The 27,784-nt window shown below is 34.9% G+C and overlaps 1 protein-coding gene and 1 long non-coding RNA gene across 43 annotated transcripts in view; one reads left to right on the plus strand and one right to left on the minus strand.

Moving 5' to 3' along the window:
* Nucleotides 1–27,784, plus strand: part of diaph2 (diaphanous-related formin 2) — a 712,207-nt gene that overhangs the window by 610,319 nt on the left and 74,104 nt on the right. For 29 of the 42 annotated variants that reach the window (XM_021481247.3, XM_073922125.1, XM_073922122.1 and 26 more), the window contains 2 exons: nt 20,966–21,058; nt 27,590–27,640. In XM_021481247.3, the coding sequence (XP_021336922.1) occupies nt 20,966–21,058; nt 27,590–27,640 (144 nt within the window). Of the gene's footprint in view, nt 1–20,965; nt 23,546–24,462; nt 25,500–27,589; nt 27,641–27,784 lie in introns of those variants that run through there. The other 13 variants (XM_073922132.1, XM_073922142.1, XM_073922146.1 and 10 more) reach the window with 2 other exon arrangements.
* Nucleotides 161–27,612, minus strand: LOC141377575 (uncharacterized). Its single transcript, XR_012389936.1, has 3 exons — nt 27,511–27,612; nt 27,158–27,283; nt 161–719 (listed from the first exon to the last, which is right to left on the minus strand). It is a non-coding gene; the product is annotated as an uncharacterized lncRNA (long non-coding RNA).

The raw sequence follows: 27,784 nt of genomic DNA on the forward strand, positions 1-27,784 counted from the left end.
ATATATATATATATATATAGTTGAAGTCAGAATTATTAGCCCCCTGTTTATTTTTTCCCCAATTTCTGTTTAACAGAGAGATTTTTGTCAACACATTTCTAAATATAATAGTTTCAATAACTAATTGCTAATAACTGATTTAATTTTATCTTTGCCATTCAATTCAATTCAATTCAGCTTTATTTGTATAGCGCTTTTACAATGTAGATTGTGTCAAAGCAGCTTCACATAAATGGTCATAGTAACTGGAACAGTGTGGTTCAGTAACTGGAACAGTGTGGTTCAGGTTTTAGTGTTTAAGTTCAGTTCAGTTCAGTTTAGCTCAGTTCAGTGTGATTTAATCATTACTGAGAGTTCAAACACTGAAGAGCCAATTCATCGATGCGTAGCTCTACCAATCCTGAACCATGCGAGGCAGTGGCAACAGCGGAGAGGGAAAAAAAAAAAAAACTTCACCTGATGGGAGTGAAGAAAAAAAACCTTGCGAGAACCAGACTCAGTTGGGCACGACCATTTTAATTTCTCCGCTGGCCAAAAGTCTTGTGCAGAACTTCATTCGTCGTGGTTTAGGCTGGAAGATGGCCTCAGCGAAGACTCGTCTGTCCCTGGAGCGTCGCTGGAATCAGACTCATGTTCTCCACTCCCCACGACCATCAGCGCAGCAGCAGCTCAGGATATGGCCTGGTCCCGGATATGGAATCCTTGGGATCATCACGTCGCTGGTCTTGGATCCAATCAGTGACTCCGCATAATCTGAGGACCTCGGGATGAGTATCCCCAGGTGAAAATAGAGAATAAAGAGAATAATTAGCGTAGCTGCTGTTCAAGCAAGATGTAGAAGCCAGTGTGGAACCCGCTAGGTGATGCATTGAGTGTATGCTTTACTAAACAGATAGGTCTTTAATCTAGTTTTGAACTGGGAGAGTGTGTCTGAGCCTCGGACGTTATCAGGAAGGCTATTCCAGAGTGTAGGAGCCATGAAAGAGAAGGCTCGACCTCCTTTACTTGATTTTGCTATTCTAGGTACTACCAGAAGCCCATGATGACAGTAAATAATATTTTACTAGATATATATTTTTTTATATTATTAAAGTGACATTTAAAAGTTTCTTAAAGTGACATTTAAAGGCTTAATTTGGTTAGTTAGGTTAACTAGGCAGGTTAGGGTAATTAGGCAAGTCATTGTATAACAATGGTTTGTTCCGCAGACTATAGGAAAAAACATATATAGCTTAAATGGGCTAATAATTTTGACCTTAAAATGGAATTTAAAATTTTAAAAAGCTGCTTTATTTTTTGCCGAAATATAACAAAGCAGACTTTCTCCAGACAAAAAAAAAATTATCAGACACTGTGAAAATTTCCCTGCTCTGTTAAACATCATTTGGGAAATATTTAAAAAGGAAAAAAATATATAAAAGAATGACATAAATAAATATAAAAGATTACATTAAATTTGAAATGAAAATTTTTCTCCTATTCTTCTCAGATAGGATGGCAGACCAAATCAAAGATTACTATGGGCCAACTTTGGCCTGTGGGCCCTAGTTTGGGCATCTCTGTTCTAGATGGACAATAGTAAAGCTCAAATTATGTTATTTTCAATGATTCATAATTTTTGTTTGTAGCTCACTGGAGTCAAAAACGGTCAATATTTAAAGTTAGGTATAGGTGTAAATGCCCCAAAGTGAGTGCTGGCTAACAGGTTTAAAAAAATCTTCACCACCGGCACAGGACGTCAACATGACATCAGATTGACATTGTCCTTGGGATGTTGACCAAAAATTGACCAAATATCATCATCTAATGATGTTACAGCTTTACATTGTGTAAATGTTACCACTAAGACGTCTATCAGTTGTTTTTGGTTGCCATACCTGACAAATAAATCAGTATTTGTCGTCAATATGACGTTGATTTAAGATGTTGGCTCACCTAAAATGAACCAAATATTAACGTCATTTGCCGTCGTTATTGGATGTCAAAATAGTGTTGTCCTTAAACGCTGGCTAGACATTGAATTTTGGTCTCCTGATGTTATGACCTAAATCTAACCTAATGTTAACATATTATGACATTGTGTGCCTGCTGGGTTCTCTCCGTTAAAAAGAAATTGGGCGAAAAATATACTGAGGAGTGAATAAATCAGGAGGGCTAACAATTCTGAATTCAACTGTATATATACTTTTTTGTGTGTGTATATCAGCATCTCTTAATATGTCAATTCTTTCCTTAAATATATACGTTTTGTAATGCTATTTTTTGTAGTCCCTAATTAGGCTAGCACTGAACGTCCTAATCACTTTAAGCCTCTTTAACTTAATTTAGCCCACTCTCCCTCAGGTCATAGCAGAAATGAGAGGATGCATCTGAGAATCCCTTCCACCTCCCTATCTGCGAGCTCACACTGGCGCTGTTGCATGTCATTAATTTACAGCCATGGGTGGTCTAGATTCTGATAATTCCTCATAGAGAGTCCGGACAAGAAGAGCCACTCTGCAGTCACTCAAAAATAATTAAGCTCCCTGCGCAGAGCCTGGACTTCGCCTTTTCCTCAGAGGAGAAAATGAATGACGAGTTTTAGAAAAGACAACATCGGAGACACTCGAGACACAGGTGTTTTGTTTGTCATACATTGGGATTACAGTAAAACGAGAGAGACAGTGATCTCTTTGTCTTGTCCCTTACGAGATACAGTAAGTGTCGGACTTGCCGGATGATTTATGAAGTGTATTCTCAGATAAGCCTGGCTCATGTGGTCTGTGATCTCAGCAAGCAGATGGCAAGGAGAGCAGGGAACAATCAGTAAGCATCACCGACCTGATAAAACTCTGTGGCGATTCATTAGCATGTGGAAAGACGGCAAGGAGAATGTGGAGCACGTACCACAGATCTCAGCTATCTTTTATTTCTCCTTGTGAGCTGAATATGCAAATGGACGGGCGTCTCAATAGTCTGGAGTTTAAAAGTTAGCCTCTCTTTCTTCTCTGTCTTTATGGAGGGAACATCTCTGACATTCTCTAATGTTTTTTATCTGCTTGTGGATCTCCGATTGATTGGCTACCATTGCCATCTCACTCTGGGTCTAGCACAGGTATAATAATGCTACAATAATTACATGAGTTATAAGTCATGCATCTATTAAATAACCCTTAACCAATCTGTGTTAACCTCTGCAGCTTTTCAGTCTGCAAACATACAACAATCTCCAGAGACAATGAGAGACAGATTGCATTGTGACAGATAACATCATGCACTTTGACACTGTTTAATGGAGACCTCCACAAAACACCATAATAAAGACCATTTTGAGGGATGTAAACAATAACAATTGTCCTAATGCATGTCCTGTTTTAGATCTTTCATTTCCAAAGCTTCTGAGAATCCAGAAAGCTCCACTTTGATACTTTTTTTAATGACATTGTGTTAACATTAGTTATAACTGAATCACCACTTACATACAGTTCTGAAAAATGTTTTAAGACAAGCAGAAATTGTTTAAAGACCAGTGATATCGCCATATTAAAATGGCCTGTAGGAAATATAATTAGTATGAAAATAAAAGTGTAAAAGTGTTAACCTGTCGGAAAATTAAGAAATGAATAAATTTAAACACTCTAATAAATTAGTGTAAATATTCTAATCAATAAAATATTCATAATTATTAAAAACAATTGACAAAGCCATGGATATAATTAACATTAATTGAACATTAAGCTTAATAGGTTGTTTCCTCTAAAGCAGGTATGGAATTCTTATGAAATGCCAAAAACCAAACTTCATTGAGGCTAATTATTGGTAAGGTAATTATTGTTGCCATGGGTAATTTTCTAATTTATTTAATAATATTTGAAAATAACTAGAAAACATTCTTAATATTAGCTAATACAATACGCGTATTGTGAAAGCCCCCTCTTTCAGTTCAAGTCTACCTCAGAATTTTTTTTTCAAAAAAGGCTCTGAGATGGGCGTGGAGCGCTGCGAGCAGAGGGAGGAACGGGTGTGGCCAGTAGAGCAGGGGAAAAAGTGAGGAGCTGTGGTCAGTTGGCTCACTAAATGAGACACAAACTATGAGACCCATGATTTTATAGTTTACAAAGTTAAAATATCCCACTACAGTTGTTATTTGTAATTTCATATACACATAACCACAATTTGTTATATCATTATAAAGATAATCATTATAAAGAAAACTTCGTTATGAATAATAATGAGAAACCGATGCATCATCACTCCACTAGCAGATTCACGCTATGTCACCGATTTTGATCCCGCCTTAAAAATTATTTTAAGAAGAAGATGAAATTAGCTGACAAAAGCTCAACATTATCCAGATTTCCCCACAATTAAAGCTAACAGGTGCTAACATTGTCTTAACTGATGTTTAAAATCTAAAAAAAAAGTACTCCAGGGTGTCTTGAACCTTTAAATATATTTCAAAAGATAAAAAATTCCTGTAATGGCTATTGCAAACTCCAGCATTATTTAATTGAGATATTTCTGTTCATTTGTATATCATTTTTAATTTAAGTTTTTACTGTACTGTATCTTGTGATGCAATTAGATGCATCCTTGTAGAATAAAAGTAGCAATGTCAGGACATTTTCTGATTGGAATAAGGCATTTTTTTTTTCCTAAATTTTTTGTATCAATGCTTGAGATTGACCCGGCGAGTTCTAATCAGTATAGACCAATATTGCTTCAGCTCCAGTAATCCTGCACTTTAACTGTCCGTCTCATTTCTGTTTTCGTTTCTTTATCGTGCATGCAGCTATTCAGAGCATTGATACCGGATCATTTGTGAAATAGCCATATCATCTAAACGACTTCCCGCCACATGGACAGAACCTGGGTGGAGTAGTTATCTACCCTGGCCACCTATAAACGCCAATCCCATTGGTCCCCTTTTCCGCTCCTCATTGTCTAAGGCCCAGACCCCCTGGCGCCTATCTGAACTCAAAGAGGGAGCGCCCCGCTCAAGCAAGAGATGTGTGAGCATCCCTAATTAAATTACACACAGACATAAGTGGGTTTTCACATCAAGCTGTTCCAGCAAAACGCTCCAAAATGCCTGTCTGGTGCCACATCCATCTTCTTCATTACTCCTGAGTCCAGCCTCGTTCTCTCGGAGTGCTCTGGAGCTCTCACTCCAGCAGGCCAGCTGACAGGTCACAGTGTCAGATCTCATGTCAGATCCTCCAGAGAGACAGCACCTCATAACAGGTGCGATGTTGGAAGCGAATCTGCTGCTAATGCACTCTCTGAAAGGGAATCTCTCAGACAAAGAGTGTCAGGCTGGAAACAAGTCCAAGATGCACCTGGCTCCTCCACGCAGGACTTTGTTCACCACGTATGCGCAAGGTTAATTGCACAGGTGCCTTTCTCCAGGGTGATAGATAGATTAACATGCTTTCCGCAAAAAATAAAAAAAATTGAAGGACAAGAAGGGACAAAGTCGATAAATGCTACTCGTATTTTTCAGACTGCAAGATGCTTTTTAGCTGCTATTAATGTGGAAATGAGAGCTGTGGGTCGGTGGCTGTAGGCCGGTCACTGGGAGGACACAGTAATGGAAATAATGTCCTCTGGACGGATCTTTGTTGTTTGGATTTAAGTTTTGTGCACTTAGCCTCCCTGGAGCAACAGTCTTCATGGGAACCAATGGAAATTGAGCTCCACATCGATCCTCTTTGTTTTCTCGGTCATCATCACCATGGACAGACAGCAGGTTGAATTTAGATTTGTTTACACTGCCGCATAATTGTTGTTTATGGTTTTCCAGTATTACTAGCCGAGTCACATATTTACATAAATATTTTTTATGTTGTAAATTAGATGCAAATAAAACTTCCAGAATGTGCATAATGTGTGATGGAGAGGTTGAATAATTCCCCAATATGCATATAAAAAAGTGAATTGTGCCTTAAGTTATTTGCCTGAACAAATATCTTAAATGCTTGACCTTTATTACTTATAACAAATATAAGTTAACTGTGTTTACGCATTTAAAATAACCAACTTGATGAAAACATAGCAACAAACCAGCATTTCAATACTTGAAGTCAGAACTGTATTAGCCCCCCTAAATTATTAGACCGCTTGTTTATTTTTTTCCCAATTTCTGTTTAATGGAAAGAAGATTTTTTTCAACACGTTTCTAAACATAATAGTTTTAATTACTCATTTCTAATAACTGATTTATTTTATCTTTGCCATGATGACAGTAAATAATATTTTACTAGATATATTTCAAGACACTTCTATACAGCTTGAAGTGACATTTAAAAGCTTAACTAGGTTAATTAGGGTAACTAGGCAGGTTAGGGTAATTCGGCAAGTTATTGTATAACAGTGGTTTGTTCTGTAGACAGTCAAAAAAAATGAAAAAATACAGCTTAAAGGGGCTAATAATATTGTCCCTAAAATGGTGTTTAATAAATTAAAAACTGCTTTTATTCTAACCGAAATAAAACAAATAAGACTTTCTCCAGAAGAAAAAATATTATCATACATACTGTGAAAATGTCCTTACTTTGTTAAACATCGTTTGGAAAATATTTCAAAAACAAGAAAAAAAATCCGAAGGGTGCTAATAATTCTGACTTTAACTGTATATCTTTATTTATCTTTTAGGGTTATTTTGCTCTAGTGTTTGCTTTTCATTTGACATTTGACAGGCAGTTTAGTGATACGGAAGACATCTGACTCTTTTAAGTGCCTTAGTTAGACTGGCGTTAATGTATGATGGAAACATCAGCGTAACCTTTTATCCTCAGCCTGCCTCAGTCTTAAATATACTGAACTTTGGTCTTTCTGTTGTGACACTGCAGATAAAAACAGTTTCTGTTAAGACTGTGGTGTGCACTGCCATTTTACACACATCATAATCTTCTAATACTGATTGTTTGCTGCAAAGTCAGTGTTTAGCTATATATACAGTGGCACACAAGCAATACACACTGAAAATTTTGAATCATTGGATTTTACTAGATTTGTTTAAGGTGATTGTTTGCAAAAATGTATATGGGCTGAATTGAAATAAACAAATTTAATTGAGTGATGGTAAACTTAATTTGTTTAAATTCTGCCCATATAAATTATTTGCAACCACTTACCTTAAATTTAGTAATTATTTTTCAATGCATGATGCCTGGCATTGATATAAAAAAAGAGAGAGAGAAAATGAGCAAGAGTGCGAGTCCAAGCGTGCACGTGCATACGTTGTAGAAATAATTAAATGTCAGCCAGTCCGCTCCGTTGAGTGTCTCACTGGGGGTTTTATGACCGGCACAGTCTCGCTTCGACAGCCCTTCTCCATGACTCAGTCGTCCAGATGTTGTGATGCCACACTCTCACGCAGACTGTGAGAATACCAGGCCTTTACCGCACTAACCCTTCCTCCCCCCCACTGCTTCTTCTGACTCGTTGTGACACTTGACTTTGTTTCTCTCCTCCCCTGTTTCTCTCCCCCTGTGCCGCGGAAGATAAGCTCCTATCCTCTGCCAGGACGCTTGTTGGGGAAGCTAATCTGATGTGTGAAGTTCACAAATCCGACAGAGGGCTGTGCTTGTTATCCCCTAATTAAAAATGTGATAGTGCACCCATAAATATATTGGAGAGACTGAACAGGGCCCCAGGGCATTCTGGAACATTTGGCAGGAGCCTGAGGGTTGAAGAACCACCTGATACCCAGGCAGTAAAGAGATAGGTAGCAGAAAGGGACAGAGGAGATACAGATACAAGGCTGGCTGTTAGAAGTGTTCACTTTATAGGCCTCGTGTGGACATTTTTGTCCCCATGAGGAAAACGGCATATAAATCATACTGGATGGGTCTTTTCTCACCGGGGAGAAAGAAAAAGTTAACCTTGGGTCATTCTGAACTGTGGATAAACTGATTCCTGGGTTGTCTTGCTTCACATTTGACACTTGCTTCTTATTTACTCATGGTCAACAATTAACCATGTGAGTATATATATATATATGCTGATGTTTCCCAATATGCAATCTTAAAGGGATAGTTCACCCAGGAATGGAAATGATGTCATTATTTTCTCAGACTTTCCTGCACTCTTCTGTTGAACACAAAAGAAGATATTTTGAAAAATGTTGGAAATCTGTTGCCATCAAATTCCTTTTTTTTTTTTACTATGCAAGTCAATGATTACACCATAAAAAAATCATGGTTGCCTTTAATTTCTAATCAAATTAACCTTATTAAAACTTATATTATGCTAAACTGACTTAAAATGGCTTGTGTAACTTATAAAATTAAGTTAGAACATGATTAACTGTTTTATAAGTTACAATGAACTAAAAAACATATGCTGTCTTGACTAATTGATCATAAATTTTTTACAGTGTAAAAATTTTCTAACATTTTTCAAAATATCTTCTTTTGTGTTAAACAGAAAAATGCAAGAAAGTCAAACAGGTTTAGAACAAGTAGGTTGATACTGTATATCTGAATCTGTAACCATTGAATTCTAACTATGTAAGGTTTTTCTTTCTACTTTGGAAGTGAATGGTTACAACTATAAAAATATCCTGGTTGCCTTAAATTTGTAGGTTGAATCAAATTAACCTTATGGGTCCATTAAACTTATGTCAAACTGACTTAAAACTGCTTGTGTAACTTTTAAAATGAAGTTAGAACATGATTAACTTAGTTTAGTACGTTACAATGAAATAAAACCATATCTTGCCATGACTAACTAATCATATATATGTTCAGTGTACAGATTTCCAACTTTTTTTTAAATATCTTTTGTGTTCAACAGAAGAAGAAAGTAAAGATCACTTTTAGATCAAGTAAAGAGTGATAATCTGAATCTGTAACCATTGAATTCCATAGAATGTTTTTTTTTTCCTACTATGGAAGTCAAGGGTTACAACTTTCCATCTTTCTTCAAATGATATTCTCTATACTTTAATAGAATAAAGAAATTCATAAGGGTTTGGAACCACTTCTAGGGTGAGGACATGGTTAGTAAATGTTCATTTTTGAGTGAACTATCTCTTTAAACCCTTGGCTGACTTTCTTATTTGCATATTTGTGGTATTAGTGTCATTGATTGGATGAACGCAGCACACAACCTGTTTACTCCATTTTGTGCGTCCTATAATTATATAATCCTGACTGCTGCATTTTAGTTTTCCAGAATGGTCATTTTTGCGCTATAAAGTTAATAAAGAATTTGTGTCTTCACAAATTTTGTGTCTTCATGGCGCATTTTCCATAACTATTTGGCACTATGCTGAAACAGATGTTTATGTACTAAGTTTATATGATGCACATGACTGCCTGTCGATTGCTAATCATCTCAGTCATAACAGTTAAACAAAGCATTGCTTCATGCTGGATACATTTGGTACTGCTAGTGGAGTGAAGCCTGCAAAATCAGATTTAATGCTTATAAATCACAAGTATTAAATGTGTTTTACCTAGGGTTAAACATGGTGAAATGACATGATTGTTTCTTTGTTTATATAGCACAAGGGGGTCCTGCTGAGTTTGGCTTCAACTTCCTTCAGCACACCTGCCAGAATATTTCTAGTATATCTAGTAAGAGCTTGATTTCAGGTGTGTTTGATTAGGGTTTGGGAACCCCTGATATATGCTTATTTCACATGGCTGCCATTTTAAAAAACAAAAGCAAAGCTGTGGTGGGAAGAAATCCATAAGTATGGGATCAGCACTGTAAACATTGCAACAACATGCTGTGGACTACAAACCTGCAGCTGTTGCCGCAATTTCAAAATCCAGATGTGGTGTAAACATTAGATTAATATCATTCAGTTTAATTTAATCAATTAAAAGTTAAAGCATATTAGGCATCAAACAATATCATAATCTCTTAAAGAGTAATACACTTAAGTGTCCTTCTTGGTTTCAGTTCATGGCACCAGGTAAACACCTTAGGGGCTTGCCTGCTTTAGCCTATGTAACCCGGTGAGTGATAAAATTATTCAGTCCTCTGTAGCACACCCACGCGTTGTCTGTAATAGTGTTGTCACGGTACTGAAATTTTTAAAACATCCATTTCCCGCTAACATTTAAGCACTGTTAAACATAGCGGATTTGCCATTGTTTTCACCAGTGCTCAACAGAAATGGCTGTGACTGGCCGTAAAGGTCATCAGTTTACCGCTTTTCACCTGTAACTCTGTAAACATCAGTGAAGTGGGACCTTCCCAGCCAATCACAGTCATTTCTGTTGATCACTGGTGAACACAATGGCAAAATGTTTAAGAACGGGCTTAACAGCATTTAAGTGTTAACGAGAAATTTACTTTTTTTTATTTCAGTACTAAAATTCAATACCGTAATAAGTCTTATATAGTGAACAAATCAGTTAATTAACTTGAGTTCATCTAAAACATGTGCTTGGGAAAAAAAAACTAGTGCCACTTTCCGTAACGAAGCTGAAAATTAGGTCCAATATCCCTTTTTTTAACTATCCATTTAGAACAAACTTTCAGGTAGCTCAGAAAGGGGTGAAATTATAAATTTGTGTCACTTTGTCTTTGCTGATAAGATAAACATATATACAGATATATGCGCCATTCCTGTGTGACTCCAGATGATACTTCTGGGTTTCTTCCCATTGCAGCCTCACTTTCGCTTTTAAAATGGCGGCCACTTGAAATCAGTTTGTAAAGTATAAAAATCATCATGTTTAAAGTCTCTATAAACCATTGGACCAATATTTGTTTGTTTGTCCACTCCGGATGGAATTTAATTTTTTACTTTGATATGCTTGGAAACTGATAGTAAAAACCTGTTTTTGACCCTTGATTGTTAAAAATGTGTCTTGTTTAAAAAAATAGCACTGTGTCCTTACAGCAAGAAGGTTGCTGGTTTGAGTCCCGGATGGGTCAGTTGGTATTTCTGTGTGGAGTTTGCATGTTCTTTCCGTGTTCGCAGGGGTTTCCTCTGGGTACACCAGTTTCCTTTACAGTCCAAAGATGTATGGTATACATCTCTTTTTTACATTCCTACATTTCTTTTTTTTAAATATTTCTCAAATGATGTCTAACAGAGCAAGGAAATTTTTAATTTTTAAAAAACAATTTAAGGTCCAAATGATTAACCCCTTGAATCTCTGTTTTTTGATAGTCTACAGAAAGAAAGAAAAAATATTGTTATACCCTAACCTAATTAGCCTAGTTAAGCCTTTAAATGTCACTTTAAACTGTATAGAAGTGTCTTAAAAAATGTCTAGTCAAATATTATTTACTGTCATCATGGCAAAGTAATGATGGCTAAAATAAATCAGTTATTAAAAAGTTATTAAAACTATTATGTTTAGAAATGTCATGAAAAAAAATCTTCTCTCCATTAAACAGAAGAAAAAAAATAAACCGGGGGGCTAATAATTCTGACTCCAGCTGTAGGTGAATTGAATAAACGAATTTAGCCATAGTGTATGTGTGTGAATGATTGTGTATGGATGTTTCCCAATACCGGGTTGCAGCTGGAAGGGCATCCGTTGTGAAAAACATATCCTGGATAAGTTGGCGGTTCATTCCACTGTGGCAGCCCCAATGAATAAAGGGCCTAAGCTGAAGGAAATATTAAATAAATAATTATAATTAAAAAAACTATTATAAATGTAAATAAATGCATGTACGTACACATACAATATAAAGGTTTCAAAACAACAATATCAGTAGCAGGTAATGCATACAAGTTATCCAGACAAAAGATTTGTATCACCTTCCTTCATAAATCCTTCCTAAGGATTCTTTTTTTTTTTTTTTTTACTTTTTTGGTTTTCTCTTAACTATATACATAATTTTTTTCTAAAATTATTAACAAAAAATCTTCTCTCCGTTAAACAGAAGAAAAAAAATAAACCGGGGGGGCTAATAATTCTGACTCCAGCTGTAGGTGAATTGAATAAACGAATTTAGCCATAGTGTATGTGTGTGAATGATTGTGTATGGATGTTTCCCAGTACCGGGTTGCAGCTGGAAGGGCATCCGTTGTGTAAAACATGTCCTAGATAAGTTGGCGGTTCATTCCACTGTGGCAGCCCCAATGAATAAAGGGACTAAGCTGTCGGAAAATGAGTAAACGAATGAATGAACCTTTTAATGGTGAAATGTGTCTTGTTAAACTTTATATTTTTTAAAATATTGTTACTTTTGTAGTCATACTGTGTTGTATATACACACAGCGTTATAGGATAGGTTTTAGAATCTTTCGGATAGCTCTTCAGGACAAGGACATTGCTTATTTTACACTTGCAAAGCAAAATATTAAAGTACATGGTAAATAGTCAATGTAATATACAGTATATCCCCGCTTGAATTCATTTGTGTTTGGTTTCCTTGAAAACTATTTACCCTGAGCTTTGTCAGAATGACACGAAACAAAATAGGGAAAAATGATGTCGGATAATCTTATAGTTTGCTTTAAATATGCATTCCTTGAATAATATCGCTCGACTGTTTACCCTGAGTTTGTCAAAATGACACGAAAGAAAATAGGGCAGAATGATGTTGGTTTATCTTAGAGCTTGTTTTTAAATATGCATCCCATGAAGAAAATTGCATCAGACATCTTCTGTTTTCCAGTCATTTGATTCTTTTAATAGATTCTCTGCAAATATCCCGCGCTGATGAGACCAAGAAATAATGTAGACCACATGCTCTGGCAGTTCTTCTCAGATCCGTGTGGAGAGATGGCGAGTCCAGCTGGTTCTTGTGGAAGCACAGCCCAACAGGACATTGTTAATGGAGCAGTCATGGGTCGCTTGGGAGCATGTTTCCCGTTTTAGTAATTTTGCTTTTCTCGTGTCTGAGATCCTCTGAACCCAGCCTTCCCAGCTCTCCTGTCCTGGCCATTGCAGATGATGAATTGTGTTACAGTTAAGCAAGCAAGAAGTAGGACGAATTGATCAAAGTGTCAGGTGCCCCTTGTGATGTCTAGGTCTCAAAACCAAGGAAATGAGGGAGCTGTCGACAAGTTTCCAGAATTGTGGTGCCTCTAATAAATGTTTACCTGGCCGCTGAACACCCAGCTTGGGCCATCAGATGGATGTGGACGTGTTTTGGGGACACAAACTTTGGGATGCAGCTACTTTAGGATCTGTCGAGAGGACAATGGTGGAAACCAATGAGCTTTTGGTCAAGCTGTTGAGGAGCAATTAGAGCTAAGCTATGCTTTTTCTGCTCTGTTTTCTTTTGCAAAAGCTAGTTTAATTATTGTTTATTATTACTCCTTATTTATTTATTTGTGACTGATATGTCCTAAATGACCAGACAATGGCAATATTATTGCTTGTTTACAGAATAAAACAAAAATCATGTTTTATTTATTTATTTTACTTTTTAACATGTATAACAAAATAAATTTTAACACAACCAAATATACAAAAAATATTAAATAAATAATTATAATTAAAAAACTATTATAAATGTAAATAAATGCATGTACGTACACATACAATATAAAGGTTTCAAAACAACAATATCAGTAGCAGGTGATGCATACAAGTTATCCAGACAAAAGATTTGTATCACCTTCCTTCATAAATCCTTCCTAAGGATTCTTTATTTTTTTTTTTTTTACTTTTTTGGTTTTCTCTTAACTATATACATTATTTTTTTTCTAAAATTATTAACATTTCTAAAATGCCAAGCAATGAGACAGTTCTTGCAACAAAAATCACTTTTTACTCAAACATATTACTATAAATTGTAAATCCATAGAACACACCTGTTTTTTTACCCCCATACGGAATATTCAGGGGCAAAAGATGGGATGCAAACTTTAGATTGAGAAAGCTATTGGTGGTGACCTATTATTTTAAAGCGGAATTTATGTTACGTATCCAAAGTTTGTGAAAACAAAAAAACATAGCATATGTTAATGCTTTTAATTTATAGTAGGTTATTTATTAAGTTTCTGTGCTGTTAATGACATGGGCCTGTTGGTTAGAAAATTCCTGCAGTGGTTTACTTTTGTCAAATTGTGAAACTAGACTTTTCCAAAATTAAAATAAATAAATAAATAAGTAAAAATAAATAAACAATATCCTTTAAAATAATAATAATAATAATAACAAGAAAAAGAAGAAAAATCATCATCATCATCAATAATATTATTATTTTTATTATTAAAGTAGGATTTTTTTCATTTCCTATTAAATTATAAATAATAAATTTCATTTCTTAATAATTAGCCTCATTATTTAGTAATTTATTAATTAATTAATTTATTTATTTATTTATATGATTTATATATAATATTAGAATACGTGTTAGCTTTTGTAAGTGATTTTATGTTAATTTAGAATAGATTATGTCATTAAAAATATTTGTTCTCAATAATATTTGTAAAGTAAACATTGGCTCTATATGTGCCGTTTACATATATTTCATTTAATATGAAAAACGGACGCAAAACTAATATTGAATTTTTTTTTAAATGCTTGTTTGTGTAAAACAATATAATTTACACAAAGAAATTATGGGGTTCTTCTCTAAAATAGTGCATCAGAGCATCATTATGGGTGTTTTATGTTATAACTAACGTGGTTCAAACGATGGATCTGCGACAGAGAAACTCTGGGTTTTGGGAAACACTTGTCACTACATCATTCTTTTCCCAACCGTTGCATCATACTGTGACAGTTCATTTAGAATTCTGCCAAAAATGCTTTCGGTCAGACCAAACCGTACGATCTAGAGAGCTGAAACTTAGTCAGATGGTAGTACTCCAGTACACTACATCCTCGTTATTGTTGTTATTGTTAATTGTTATTGATAATTTTTTTTCGTAAATTTTTTGGTAATTAATGTTTATGTTCTAAATGACCAGACACTGGCAATGTTATCACTCATTTAAAGAATAAAATTTAAAAAATAAGTAAATAAACACTTACAATTTAAAAAATTGCTACTAAAATAAATGCATGTACATACACATACAATATAAAGGTTCAGAACAACAGTATATCAATAGCAGGTGTTACAATATTATTTAAGTTATGCAGACAAAACATTTGTATCAGCTTCCTTCAGAAATCCTACCTTGGGATTACATTATAAATATATAAATATATTTTTTTTTCTTTTAACTGTATACATATTTTTTCCAAGCAATAAGACAATTCTTGCAACAAAAATCTCTTTTTTACTTAAAAAAAAAAAAAAAAAAAAATGGATGCAAACTTTGGGATGTTGCTACTTTAGGATCTGTCGAGAGGACGGTGGTTGAAAGACTCAGGGAGATGCATGTCCTGCTGTAAACCAATAAGCAAAGCTATCAGCTAAGGTGTTGAGGAGCAATTAGAGATAAGCTATGTTTCTTCTGCTCTGGCTTGTTCTGGAACAGCTAGTCTAATTATTTGTTGTTATTGTTAATTACTATTGCAAAATGTTTTGAAACCAATATATTCTAAACGACCAGACAATGGCAATTTTAAATGTGGTAGAAATATCATCACTAGTTTACAGAATAAAAATAAAAATGTATTTTTACTTAAACATATAACTATAAACCGTAAGTCCAAAGAAACCGTGTTTTTTTTCTCTCCATATGGCATATTCAGAAGGAAAAATGGGACACAAACTTTGGGATGCAGCTACTTTAGGATCTGTCGAGAGGACGATGGCGAGTCAGGGAGATGCATGTCCTGCTTTAAACCAATGAGCAAAGCTATCAGCCAAGGTGTTGAGGAGCAATTAGAGATAAGCTATGCTTGTTCTGCTCTGGTTTGTTCTGGAACAGCTAGTTTAATTAGCTTGATTTAATCTGGGTGGCTATTAAACACAACACACTATGTGAATCGCTTCTTTGATTTTCGACTAAGAGTCTTGAGTATAAAAGCAATACAGTAGAGGCCAAGCTTGAAAGGAGCCTGACCCCTTTTATTTTCATCTTATCCCAATATTACTGTTTGTTTATTCGCTTAAATCCTAGTTTTTTTATTAAATGTGTAGAGTTGTACCAGTGCTTTCAGCAGAAAATGCTCTTGTGCAGTTCTGCCTGAGTGTAGCGAGTGTGTGGCATTTTCTGAAATTAATTATGTAGCCGTGTCAACTTTCTTCCTCTTTATAAATTCAATTTGCTGACTGTCATCTACTTTGAATGCGTGAGGAAACAAAAGATTGATTAACACGCCTGAAACTGCTGCCTAAAGCTACCAGCGTCTCCTCCACAGACATTTTCTTCCTGCCAAGGCAGACGTCGAAATCTCAACCCGTTCACTGAATATTTCCAGCAAAACGGCTCGATCATGTACACAAAAGAATTGATGAAAGGAGCCCACACGCAACAATAAGTCACCGTAATGATTCTAGTTTAAAATAATGCTACTGCTGGACCACTATGATATAGTGGGGACCTTCGGTCTCATTAATGCTGGGTAAAGATAGATGACCCAGATAAAAGACCAAAAGATTATTTCTGAACCTCCTCGTTGACCGATGCGTTGGATATTCTGCACCATATGCCCATGCAAAAAAAGAACTATATTGAAACTTTGCAAGTCGATTGAAACTGCAGGCTATTGTATCATGTATGACAGGGGTTCTCAACTGGTTTGGCCATAGGACCCACATTTTTACATGGTCATCAAGCTGCGACCCAAATTTTTAAGAGCTAATTTTAGAAATTATAATTAATTTGTATTTATTTGTTAACATACACAAGTAGTGACAGAAACATCATAAGAAAATCACCAAGACTTACAAATGAACAATATTTTATTGCTGTCATTTAACAAAATGTATCAAATTATAGGAATATTACAAAGTAAAAACGTCTAATACTGTAAACAGTGGTTAAGGTAAGAAAAGGTTCAGTTAGCAAGAACTAATCTGAACTGTTAATAAAACATGTCTGGTTTCTAAATGTCGTTTTAATTTAGATGGTTTCATGCTCTTTCATTCATTTCTTTCTCTTCATTTTCATGCGACCCACTGAAAATGTTTCCACGAGCCACTTTTGTGTTGCGACCCACCAGTTGAGAAACACTGATGTATATTATACAGCTATGACAGTGATTCCCAAACTTTTTGCTGTGTGCACCCCTTTCTAAAATTTGACACCTATCAAGCACCTCTTTATCCGATTAAACTCCACATTTTTAAGTACAATAACTAAATACATTTTTTTATACATGATTAAAATAAAAATAACAAAATATGTAAATTTAATGGAGAAGCTTTTATGAAGTTGGCAATTTTCACAGCGTCATTTGGTACAGACAAAAAATCTATATGTTTTTCCATCGCAAGAGCTTCTTGGTAGATGCTGCAGTGTACCCAAGAAACCGATGGTGCAACTTTTCGGTTTTAAGTTACTGCTCCTTTGTGCCTCCTTTTTTCTTCTTCTGCAGTTCCTCCAACTTTCCTTGATAAAAACTTGCAGTCATGTCTTGTAAGTGGCTGTGTCTTGTTTGTAAGTGCTGGACCATATATGAGGGCTTAAGACTGCTATTAGCTAAAACCTCACCACAGACTACACATTGCGAATTTGGATTTTTGTATCTCCAATCCATGTAAAACCAAAACCAAAGTCACTGTCGCTATATTTGCGTTTCTTACTTAACATTTTCTCACTCTAGTGTAGGCCTAATTCTCTTCATCAGTACATCTCTGCTGGATTTCTCTGTTCACGCCTACACATCTTCACCTCGTTTGTTGACTTCTTTAAAGTAGCAGTTTATAACCAAGTGTCCATTTTGATGAATATAGTAAACAAAACAAAAATAAGACTAATGTACTATCACTTAGCGCCGAATGTGAAATGGCATGGCTATTGTGACGCAGACTTTAAACCGCAAGATGAGTGACTATGCATAGGTTGTAAATTACAATTTCATTTAATCATTCATTTTCTTGTCGGCTTAGTCCCTTAATTAATCCGGGGTCGCCACAGCGGAATGAACCACTAACTTATCCAGCAAGTTTTTATGCAGAGGATTCCCTTCCAGCCGCAACCCATCTCTGGGAAATATCCACACACACACACACACATCCACACTCATACACTACGGACAATTTAGCCTACCCAATTCACCTGTACCACATGTCTTTGGACTGTGGGGGAAACCGGAGCACCCGTAGGAAACCCACGCAAATGCAGGGAGAACATGCAAACTTCACACAGAAACACCAGCTGAGCCGAGGTTCGAACCAGTGACCCTGTGACCTTCTTGCTGTGAGGCGACAGCACTACGTACTGCACCACTGCATTACCCTACATTACTATTTGTAATGTGATTTTTTTCTTTCTCTTTCAGTGAATTTCTTTTCTCTCAAAAATATGACATGTGAAGTTTAAACCAGATCAATTTATAAAAATAATAAAAGATCTAAATTTTCCGCCGTTACAAACATTCTCTCGTGCAGCCCTGGTGGTCAGACTGTGCACCCCAGTTTGGGAACCACTGAGCTATGGGAATCAAAATGAGACCACTTGATAATTCTCTTTCTACTGGGTACATTTAGTATGGGTTTGGTTACAATGATCTGTAATGGCCTGATTCAAAAATATTGTTCCAAATATTGAATTTTCACCTGTTTAACAATACAAAAAAATCATTGAACATATAGTATTTGCTGACAATGGAATGGTACGTTTAAATGTGCTAGAAACAGTGTTGTGCTAATTACTGAAAAATAACAACTAGTTACAGTTACTAGTCACTTCATTCATAAAGTAACTCAATTACTTTATCGATTACTTACACCAAAACGTAATGCATTACTGTTAAAAGTAATTTTTGAGTTACTTTTCCAATTAACTTTTTTAATGCTCCCATTAATGCCCTTATAAGATCACTTCAGTGCTGCATAGAAAGTACACTGTTGATTAGCTTTACAATTTTAATTAAATGCATTCTCACAACTAGAACACAAGACAGACTTAAACAAAAAGTAACTTTTAAACACTCATTTATTTAAGTCAGACCAGATGCACACAAATAATAATTAAAAAAAACATCACAAGGTGATAAACCAGCTAATTAATATATTTAGAAACAAAAAAGCTAAAACTAGAGTTGCTTCAGCATCATAACAGTTTGTATTTTACCCTTAAACATGTTCTTTCACAGCTTGAGGATGAAAATAGCGGCAATATACAACAAACACAAAACCTTTGAAATAAATTAATAAAAGTCTTAATTATCATTCAGAATCAATTTGATAAAACTCAGTAGAAAAAAAAACTGCTTTTAAAGAAAACCTAAGCATTTTTAAACAAACTAAAAACATAACAGCTGCTCAAGCATGAAACCTATGAGCAATTTTCAAACTAACAGAAATGTGTCACTGTTTCTTTTTGTTTTACAGATATCAAATATGTGCTTAATAGTAACTAATCACTGTAACGTTAATAGTCTCAGTCTCTCGCACACACACTTATTCTACCTCGTGTGCATCTCTGTTAATTAAAATAATATTTCAGTCACCAAACTTATTTAAAAAATGAAAGATAATGCAATTAAATTCAGGCAAAATATTGCAAATAAATATATTTATACAACCTACAAAATTCCAACTAAATTTTTCTTTTTTTTTTTTTGCTTCGCTTTTTTTTTCCTTTCTTTTTCATTTGTATTTAATATTTTTCTACAATTTGGGTGTGCTAGTTTTTGACGGTTATTGTAAATTATTTTGTAAGATAAGCTCCAGATTTGGCTTCAGTATTGACTAATCTAATGTATATGCACAATTATAACATTGTATAGCTTCCTGTTAAAATTGTGGATTTTAAGGATAGATTTGTGAGAGGTGTACTTATATATGCTGAGCACTGTACATGAGTGTGTGTGGTCAAGGGTTTCACTTTTCTGCTGTATATGCAGTCATAGTATTTTATTTTATGAGATTAAAATTACAGACATCTTTATACACAATATAAACTCTGTTATATCTATATATATATATATATATATATATATATTTTTTTTTTTTTTTTTTTTTTTTTTCACTTCAAAGTTTTTAGTTGAAGACTTTTACGCTACATTCACAGATTGTGTGATGTACAGCAGTGCCTTTCTACTTTTTGTTTTGCTTCAAAGATACACTTGTTGTTGACACTTGTCGTTTGTTGTAAAAACTCACAATGAGTTCACAATGTTCTCATGCCCCAGTTTGATAAGCTGTCATTGTCTTAGAATGGTCAATAAAAGGAATAATTGAGTATTAATAAAAAATAAAAAAAAGTCTTTGTTAAGCTGCTTTGACACAATCTACAATGTAAAAGCGCCATATACAGAAAGATGAATTGAATTGAATCAATGTTCAGTTTAATGCAACTGACCCAGCATCACAATGACATTTTGCTTTATAATATCATCTTTAAATGATTTTCTCAAGCAAATGAGACAAGCTAGTCTTTAATTATAGGACAATGATCCATTCAAAATTGGAATCATCATGTTTCTGAGATGTTATGGTTAAAAAAAAGAGAAAAAAAGACCATTAAAGAGTCTCGCTTTCTCTATATTCTTCTCAGAGAATTTAATAAATCCAAAATTTCATTGTTTCTCCCTGGGATCTGTCCTTTTGCCGAGCGAGCCGCTCATCTCATTGTCGTTTAAAAGTCAAACCCAGTTTGCCATGGAGACGCGTTGCACTTCGGTGGCATGACCGTTTTCGAGGTACATCCCACTGTCATCGAACAATGATAAAAAGCCCCTGTATTGACCGGCTCCACACTAAATCTTGGTAAAGAGCACTTAGCTCCCCTGTGCAAGCCGCGGAGCGAATACCTGTCAATGGCCATCAGTGAACACTTTCATCCTCTGGCTCCTCTCCATATGTTAGCCGCCGCCTCGGAGCGCTTGTGCATTTAGGGAACCGCAGTGCTCTTTTTGTCCTCTGCCCTATTTGCTTTGCCTTATTGCTGTTGTGCTTTTACTCCCACACAGTGTGGACTGGTATGTGCAAGTCAGAGTATGTGAATGCGTTCTACATGATCTCTCTTTGTCCTCTTTTACAGAAGGTGATGAGACAGGTGTGATGGACAGCCTGATGGAGGCCTTGCAGTCTGGAGCCGCTTTCCGTGACCGCAGGAAACGAACCCCGCGCAACGGTAATACCTCCATCTCTTCGCATTTTACATGCCATTGAATGAAGAAGTTCAAATAAAACCTCTGTCATGTTTTATTACTTTTAACCCTGTATGGCTTTTTATGGATAGGATATAGAAAGTAGATTGTGTAAATAATATATATCAAATAAAAAAGAAGACATTTTGAAGTTCATGCATTAAAGATTGTTGCGCTTGAACGTTATTGATATAGAAAGGAAACAACATGATCATACTTATTCTCAATTTGTCTGTTTCTTAATTAATAAACAGTTACTTGACTACATATAAATATATACTGTATATAAAATGCCCTTGTTATACAGTGGAGGAACGATGAAGTCAATTCGTGTACAAAAACGCAGAAGTGAGTTAGCATTTTAACAGTTCCGGTTCCCTCATGCCAAAGCCAATGGGTTTTTCAAATGAGATTTTGGTTAAATCGCTTAAATAAGGTTTGTGGGTACCTCAAACTCAAGATACTTGAACGTTTTATTTCACAACATTAAAACACATCAGTTACATCTCACTCTTGATTTTTCAAATTGGTTACACTTCTTTAAAAAGATGGTTGCTATCATGTTGCTAAATGGGACTATAGGCGGTGTCTGAGACATTATACGTCATCAAGCTGAACTGGTCTGGAACGCTGCTCGCTTGCATTGGGCATTTGGATTTGTCTGTTATTTAAATATTTTCAAAAGTAGTTTTTTTAAACTTGTATTTTCTAATTGGGAATTCATATTGTGTATAGATTATGCCTTCATTTGTAGAGACAGTCATGACAGATAAGTTGTTAATCATTTACTTAAATAAAGCACAACTTTAAGAAGATACTACTGAAGCCAGTCCTGCTCTCAGTAATGCAAATGTGTGAATAAATTTGTAAAAATATCTAAATATTAACTGTGATTTTAACATGATACATTGATTTTTCGTTGTTTTTTTCTTCATCTGAACACATTTAACTCTGTCATAACTGCAAAATTTATAGCATATGTGACTGTATGGGCTCTTTTCGCTGTACTTCATGAAAAAAACAAATATTTAATGTTGTTTCCTATTCATGATGGAACTTATACGATACACTAATTTAAATATGTCTTATGATAAACTTTTGAAAATACTACGCAGGCATGTTTATAAAACACACAGTGCATGTTTTAAAACTTTTACACACTGAGAAAGGTATCTTGCCGAAACGTTTGTGTTTTTGAATCAACTGAAGAATATTAAAAAACAGCAGTATTAAGCAATTACTTGATGAGTGTAAATCATTACCTTTTTGGTTAAAACTTTAACAACCATGAAGCAAAAAAACCCACGTAAAAAATATCCAAGACACGCAGATCTACATACAGATGTGTTGTTTGTGGATTTGTATTTGCTTATGATAAATAGTGTAGATTATAATATAATAAACTAGAGTAACTAAAGAGTAAATCTTTGTCATGGACCATACTTCTAAAAATAAGCTAGAAAAGTTGTCGTTAGCAGGGTGGTGCTGACGTAACAAGCGTACGCCTCGAAGGTACTGTCTTTTTATAACCTAATGTTAGCTTTTCAGTTCTTGCGTTTACATTTAAAATACAAAAGTGATTAAAGTTATATTTTCGTGTGAGGATTATCCAGTTAGACAAAACTTGTAAGTGTAATGAACTGTGTTTGAACACAAAGCTTATTATTTGCATTATCTCGAAAAGTGTATGGGAAAATACTATGGGGATTTTATCGAGGGAACCAGTTTTATGCTAGCAGCCGAATGACCTAGAAAGTGACGTCATAGTTCCTCCATTTTATACCAACCGAACTGTTACCAAACTTGAAAGCATGCATACAGTTAGTAACTGCTTTAAAATATATAAATATTTGTTCATAAAATCATTCAAAAAATACAAATAAATGAAATTAGTCAAAAAATAAAGCAAGTAAAAAGTGTCAAATACTTATATAATTTAAATTGACTATTGTTAAATAGGATTCATTATTTTATTTTAATATATATTTTTAATTGGTATGATATTAAGAAAAGAAATCATTCATTTTTTGGCAGTGAACTATCAATTTTAATAATGAAAACCCCAAAGTAGCCCTTCAGCTTCACTTTTTATTGCTCTTCTCTTGCTCTCCGCTCTCAAACTGTTTTCACATAGGATTCATTGCCGCAGTACCATTCATAAGTCACTGATTACAGAAACTGATTGTAGACTTTGGGTCCTTAGAGGATGGTTTAACATAATCTTAATGTTAACATATTCCATCTTTCCATGATGAATTGCGGCGACCCAGGGGAGAAGAAGCAGACCACCTGCTGTAGGTGCTACGCTGAATTGAAATGCCAAGGACGAGCAGACAAGTGTCTATAACTGCTGTAGCTTTTTCAGAACAGCCTCATTCCATGCCCCCAATAAGTCAGTCTTTTCCCAAAGTCCTTGTCCATGCATGCTTACGGTGCATAAACCAGCTTGTCATTAGAAATTCTCCAGGGATGTGTTGAGATATATGATGTGTACAGAAAAAATATATATGAAAATAAAAACCTCAGCATCATTAGAAAAGCCCGATAAGGAAAACATGTCAACAAACATCACTGCTCTGCGCAGGAAGAGGCCAGATCTCCGCATCAGATGTTCCTAATCTCCATATACCAACATTCTCAGCAGCACGGATTTGTCCCTGCAGATTTCTGGCTACACAAACACACACACACACACACACACACACACACAAAAAGTTCTTGCCATGATCTCCAGTGTCCGGTTGTTGCACATGTTAGTGACAGATTTATATAAAAATATGTTACATAATAAAAACGAGGTTAAGTAAAACTATTGAATATATTATAATTAGTTTATATTTAATTAAATACTCCTTAAAATTTGATGATCACTGAAAGGCTTTCTTTGGTTTAAATGCGATCTTACATGAAGTATTTAAGTATTATTTATATTTTTATTATTTTTGTAAAGGATTTTCTCACAATTTCTGCCTGGTAAAACGTTTTAGAGCAGGGATATCCAAACTTGGTCGGGCAGAGTTTAGCTTAAAATTCCCTCAGTACACCTATCTGGCTGTTGTAAGACTAGTAAGACCCTGATTAGCTGTTAATTAGAGTTTAGAAGCTAAACTGTTTTAGATCAGTGGTCCTACAGGAGCAGGACTGTTTTATAGCTGTAATAAAATATTAAAATAAGAATCAATATAACTTTTCACACTTCAAATCTACAGTGTTTCTCAACCACATTCCTGGAGGACCACCAAGGCATGTCCACAGCATGTTTTGGATGTCTCCTTTGTTTGTCAAACCCATTTCACATCTTTCAGTCTCTGCTAATGAGCTGATGATCTGAATTAGGTGTGTTTGGTTAAGGAGACATGGAAAATATGCAAAGCTGGTGGTCCTCCAGGAACATGGTTGAGAAACACTGTCTTAAACCCTGGATAAATGGAATATTAGGTTATCTTTAATCACATTTCAAACTTCACATGGGGTTAATGATAAATCCTGTGTGTTTATTAATAGACGATTGAAAGTGTACATTCCTAAACCCAGGGTTAACATTCTTAATGGAACATTGTCAGTCCCAAAGAGCAGCCAAATTTTTACATTACATTTCCACATCTTGTCAATTCTTTAAAAAAAAAACGTAATCACAAAAACTTTAGTTGTTTAAAGTCTTACAAGATGCGTAAAGACAAAAAAATAGAATAAAATAAAAGACAGAGGGGATAAAAGAAAGAAAACAAGTATATGAATATCTCCTTGAATTCCTTTTGAGTTGTATCTCATCGGCTGCGGCTTACACCTTGCATGTGATGTGATGTAAACTTTGCCTCTTCATTTCTGATTGTTTCTGTAGCCAATCATTCAGCAGCAGGCACCTTACCCACTTTAAAAGAACTTAAAACTACAAAGCGGGCATAACATCACAGTGTTGGGGGTAACGCATTGCAGTAATGAAAGTAATTACAAGTCATTTCTAAGTAACGAGTAAAGTTTTAAAGTAACAAGTAAGTAAAGTAAAACACATTACTATTAAAAAAATAAGTAATAATATTTCAGTTACTTTTTTAAAAAAATGTTATGTGAGTTACTTTTTAACTTAATTAATTCGCTTTTAAAAATTGCTGAATTAAAATTAAAGTTGTCACAATGAATTACGCAGTCAATAAGAGAAAGTGTTCATTATTTTGAACACATTGAAGAAAAGGAAAAGGGAATTGTCTTAATTGACAGTGATTTTACTTAAGACAAATAGTACAAAAACAAATAGTACAAAAGTAACACATTACAATGTATAGCTCTGAGGTTAGGAAGTCCTAACATTTTTTTTAATGTGTAAATGTGTACAATTTTAAGGTAAATGAAGGTTTTGGTTACACAGTGTGTTGTTAATTGCAGAGCTCCTCTATTTAAAAAAAAAAAAAAAAAAAAAAAAAACAAGTTCTGAAAGAGATCAAGCCTCAGCCTGGTAATAAAAAATAACTCAAAAGTAATGTAATGCATTACTTACCATAAAAAGTAACTTAGTAACTTAACTAGTCACCTTTTTTAAAGTGTAACTTAATATTGTAATGCATTACTTTCAAAAATAAATTCCCCAACACTAACCACAAATATGGTACTCCCCGGAGCAGGGTTTCATAACCCTAGGTTAAATCCTTTACATGTGGTTAAAATGCAATGTTTAGAATGACAATAACCTGGGGTTAAGTGAAGTGTGAAAAGCATATATACAGTTGAAGTCACAATTATTAGCCCGCTTGTGATTTTTTTTTTTCTTTATCAAATATTTCCCAAATGATGTTTAACAGAGCAAGGACTTTTTAACTGTATTTCTGATAATAATTTTTCTTGTGGAGAAAGTCTCATGTGTTTTACTTTGGCTAGAATAAAAGAAGTTTTCAATTTAAATGTTCCAATTGTCTACAGAACAAACCTCTGTTACTGTATACAATGACTTAATTACCCTAATTACCTTAACTTGCCTATTTAACCCAGTCATTAAATGTCACTTTAAGCTGAATACTAGTATCTTGAAAAATATCTAGTAACAAATATCTAGTAACATTTACTGTCAGCATGACAAAGATTACAGAAATCAGTTATTGGAAATTAATTCTTTAATTCTTTTGATTTGGCCCTCCATCCCATCTGAGAAGAGGTGAGAATTTTGGGGGCATGCCTTTAACAGAGATAAAGGCAGTCATTTCTAATTTAACATAGCTTTTGTTTTTTAAATGTTGAGCTAAAAAATAGCAAACTAAAATAAAGAAAAAGTTTCAATTAAATGTTTTTCATGAATCAGTTTTAAAAAACACACATAAATAAATAAATAAATAAATAAATAAATAAATAAATAAATAAATACATAAATAAATACATAAATAAATATACAAATAAATAAATAAATACAGATAGCGGATAGTGCAGAAGACATCAGCAAGCGAACCAAGGCAAAGTGTATTTTTCTAGTGTTATTAATGGGACAATTAAAATATCTTAAATGTAATAAATCATAATATTAATTAAATTATATAATAATTAATTTTAATAATAAATTAGGAAATTACGCAGACAACTTTATAGTTTGGTATATTTACCTCCACTCCGGCCAGCTACCCTCAAGTTTAGTTTTTGGCCTTTCATAAGAAAAAGTTTGGGTATCCCTCATATACAGGGTCTAATAATTCAGCAGGGCTCATAATTCTGACTTCAACTGTATATGTATAAAAATAAGTCCTTGTCCATGCATGCTTGCATAAACCTGCTTGTCATTACAAATTCTCAAGGGATGTAGTGAGATATATACTGTATGCATAAAAAATACATAAAAATAAAAGCTCAGCATCATTAGAAAATCCCGATAAGAAAAACATGCCATAAGAACATCACTTCTCTGAGCAGGAAGGGTCCAGATCTCCACATCAAGAAGTTCCTAATCTCCATATACCCGCATGCTCAGCAACACTGATTTGTCCCTGCACTGTTTTTTCGGGCTTCATCTCATCCTACAAAAAAGTTTCTCCCATGATCCCCCGTGTCAGTGCGGAGGTCTAATAAGAGGGCATGAATAAGTAAGGTGTCATGCTGTATCAAACCTGTCTCCCACTCAGCGGGGCTCCCGAGTCCCCCAAGCGCTGCCCCATGACAGAGGCTGCCATTCGTCCACCGCTGCCTGCTCACCAACTCCATCCAGCAGCTCTGTGGCCCAGTCTCCCTGACATCTGTTTGAATAAGACTGACATTTAGGAGAGAAGAGAGTGTGTAGATTAAACCTCACCAGTGCTCTTTCTCTCTATTCTGTCTCTTTCTTGTGCTCGGTGTCGCTCTCTCTCTCTCTCTCTCTCTCTCTTTCAGCCTTTCTCTTTCTTTTTCTGATGAGTGTGTGGGCTGAGGTTTGACAACACTGAGAGTTTCAGAGTGGATAATTGGTTACGAACTCCTGAAATACCTCTTGTTTGACGTCTTTCCTTCTTTTCTCTCTCTCTCTCTTTTTCTGTCTGTCAATTTTCACTTCGTCACTGTTGCAGGTGATCAAAGTCCATCCTGTTCTGCACCTAGGTGGCCGGGTGCTAACCATGGTAAAAAATAATAATAATAAAATGTGCCTGTGTTTACCCCATGCACCCTGCTATTCTCCCTTTTAACACTTGCTTATTGCTGGCACTCGATTAAACGTTTAGGTTGAACTCTAAGGTAACTACACTGAGCTCCACAACTGGATG

Source organism: Danio rerio, chromosome 14 (assembly GCF_049306965.1).
Source record: "Danio rerio strain Tuebingen ecotype United States chromosome 14, GRCz12tu, whole genome shotgun sequence".
Taxonomy (NCBI): domain Eukaryota; kingdom Metazoa; phylum Chordata; class Actinopteri; order Cypriniformes; family Danionidae; genus Danio; species Danio rerio.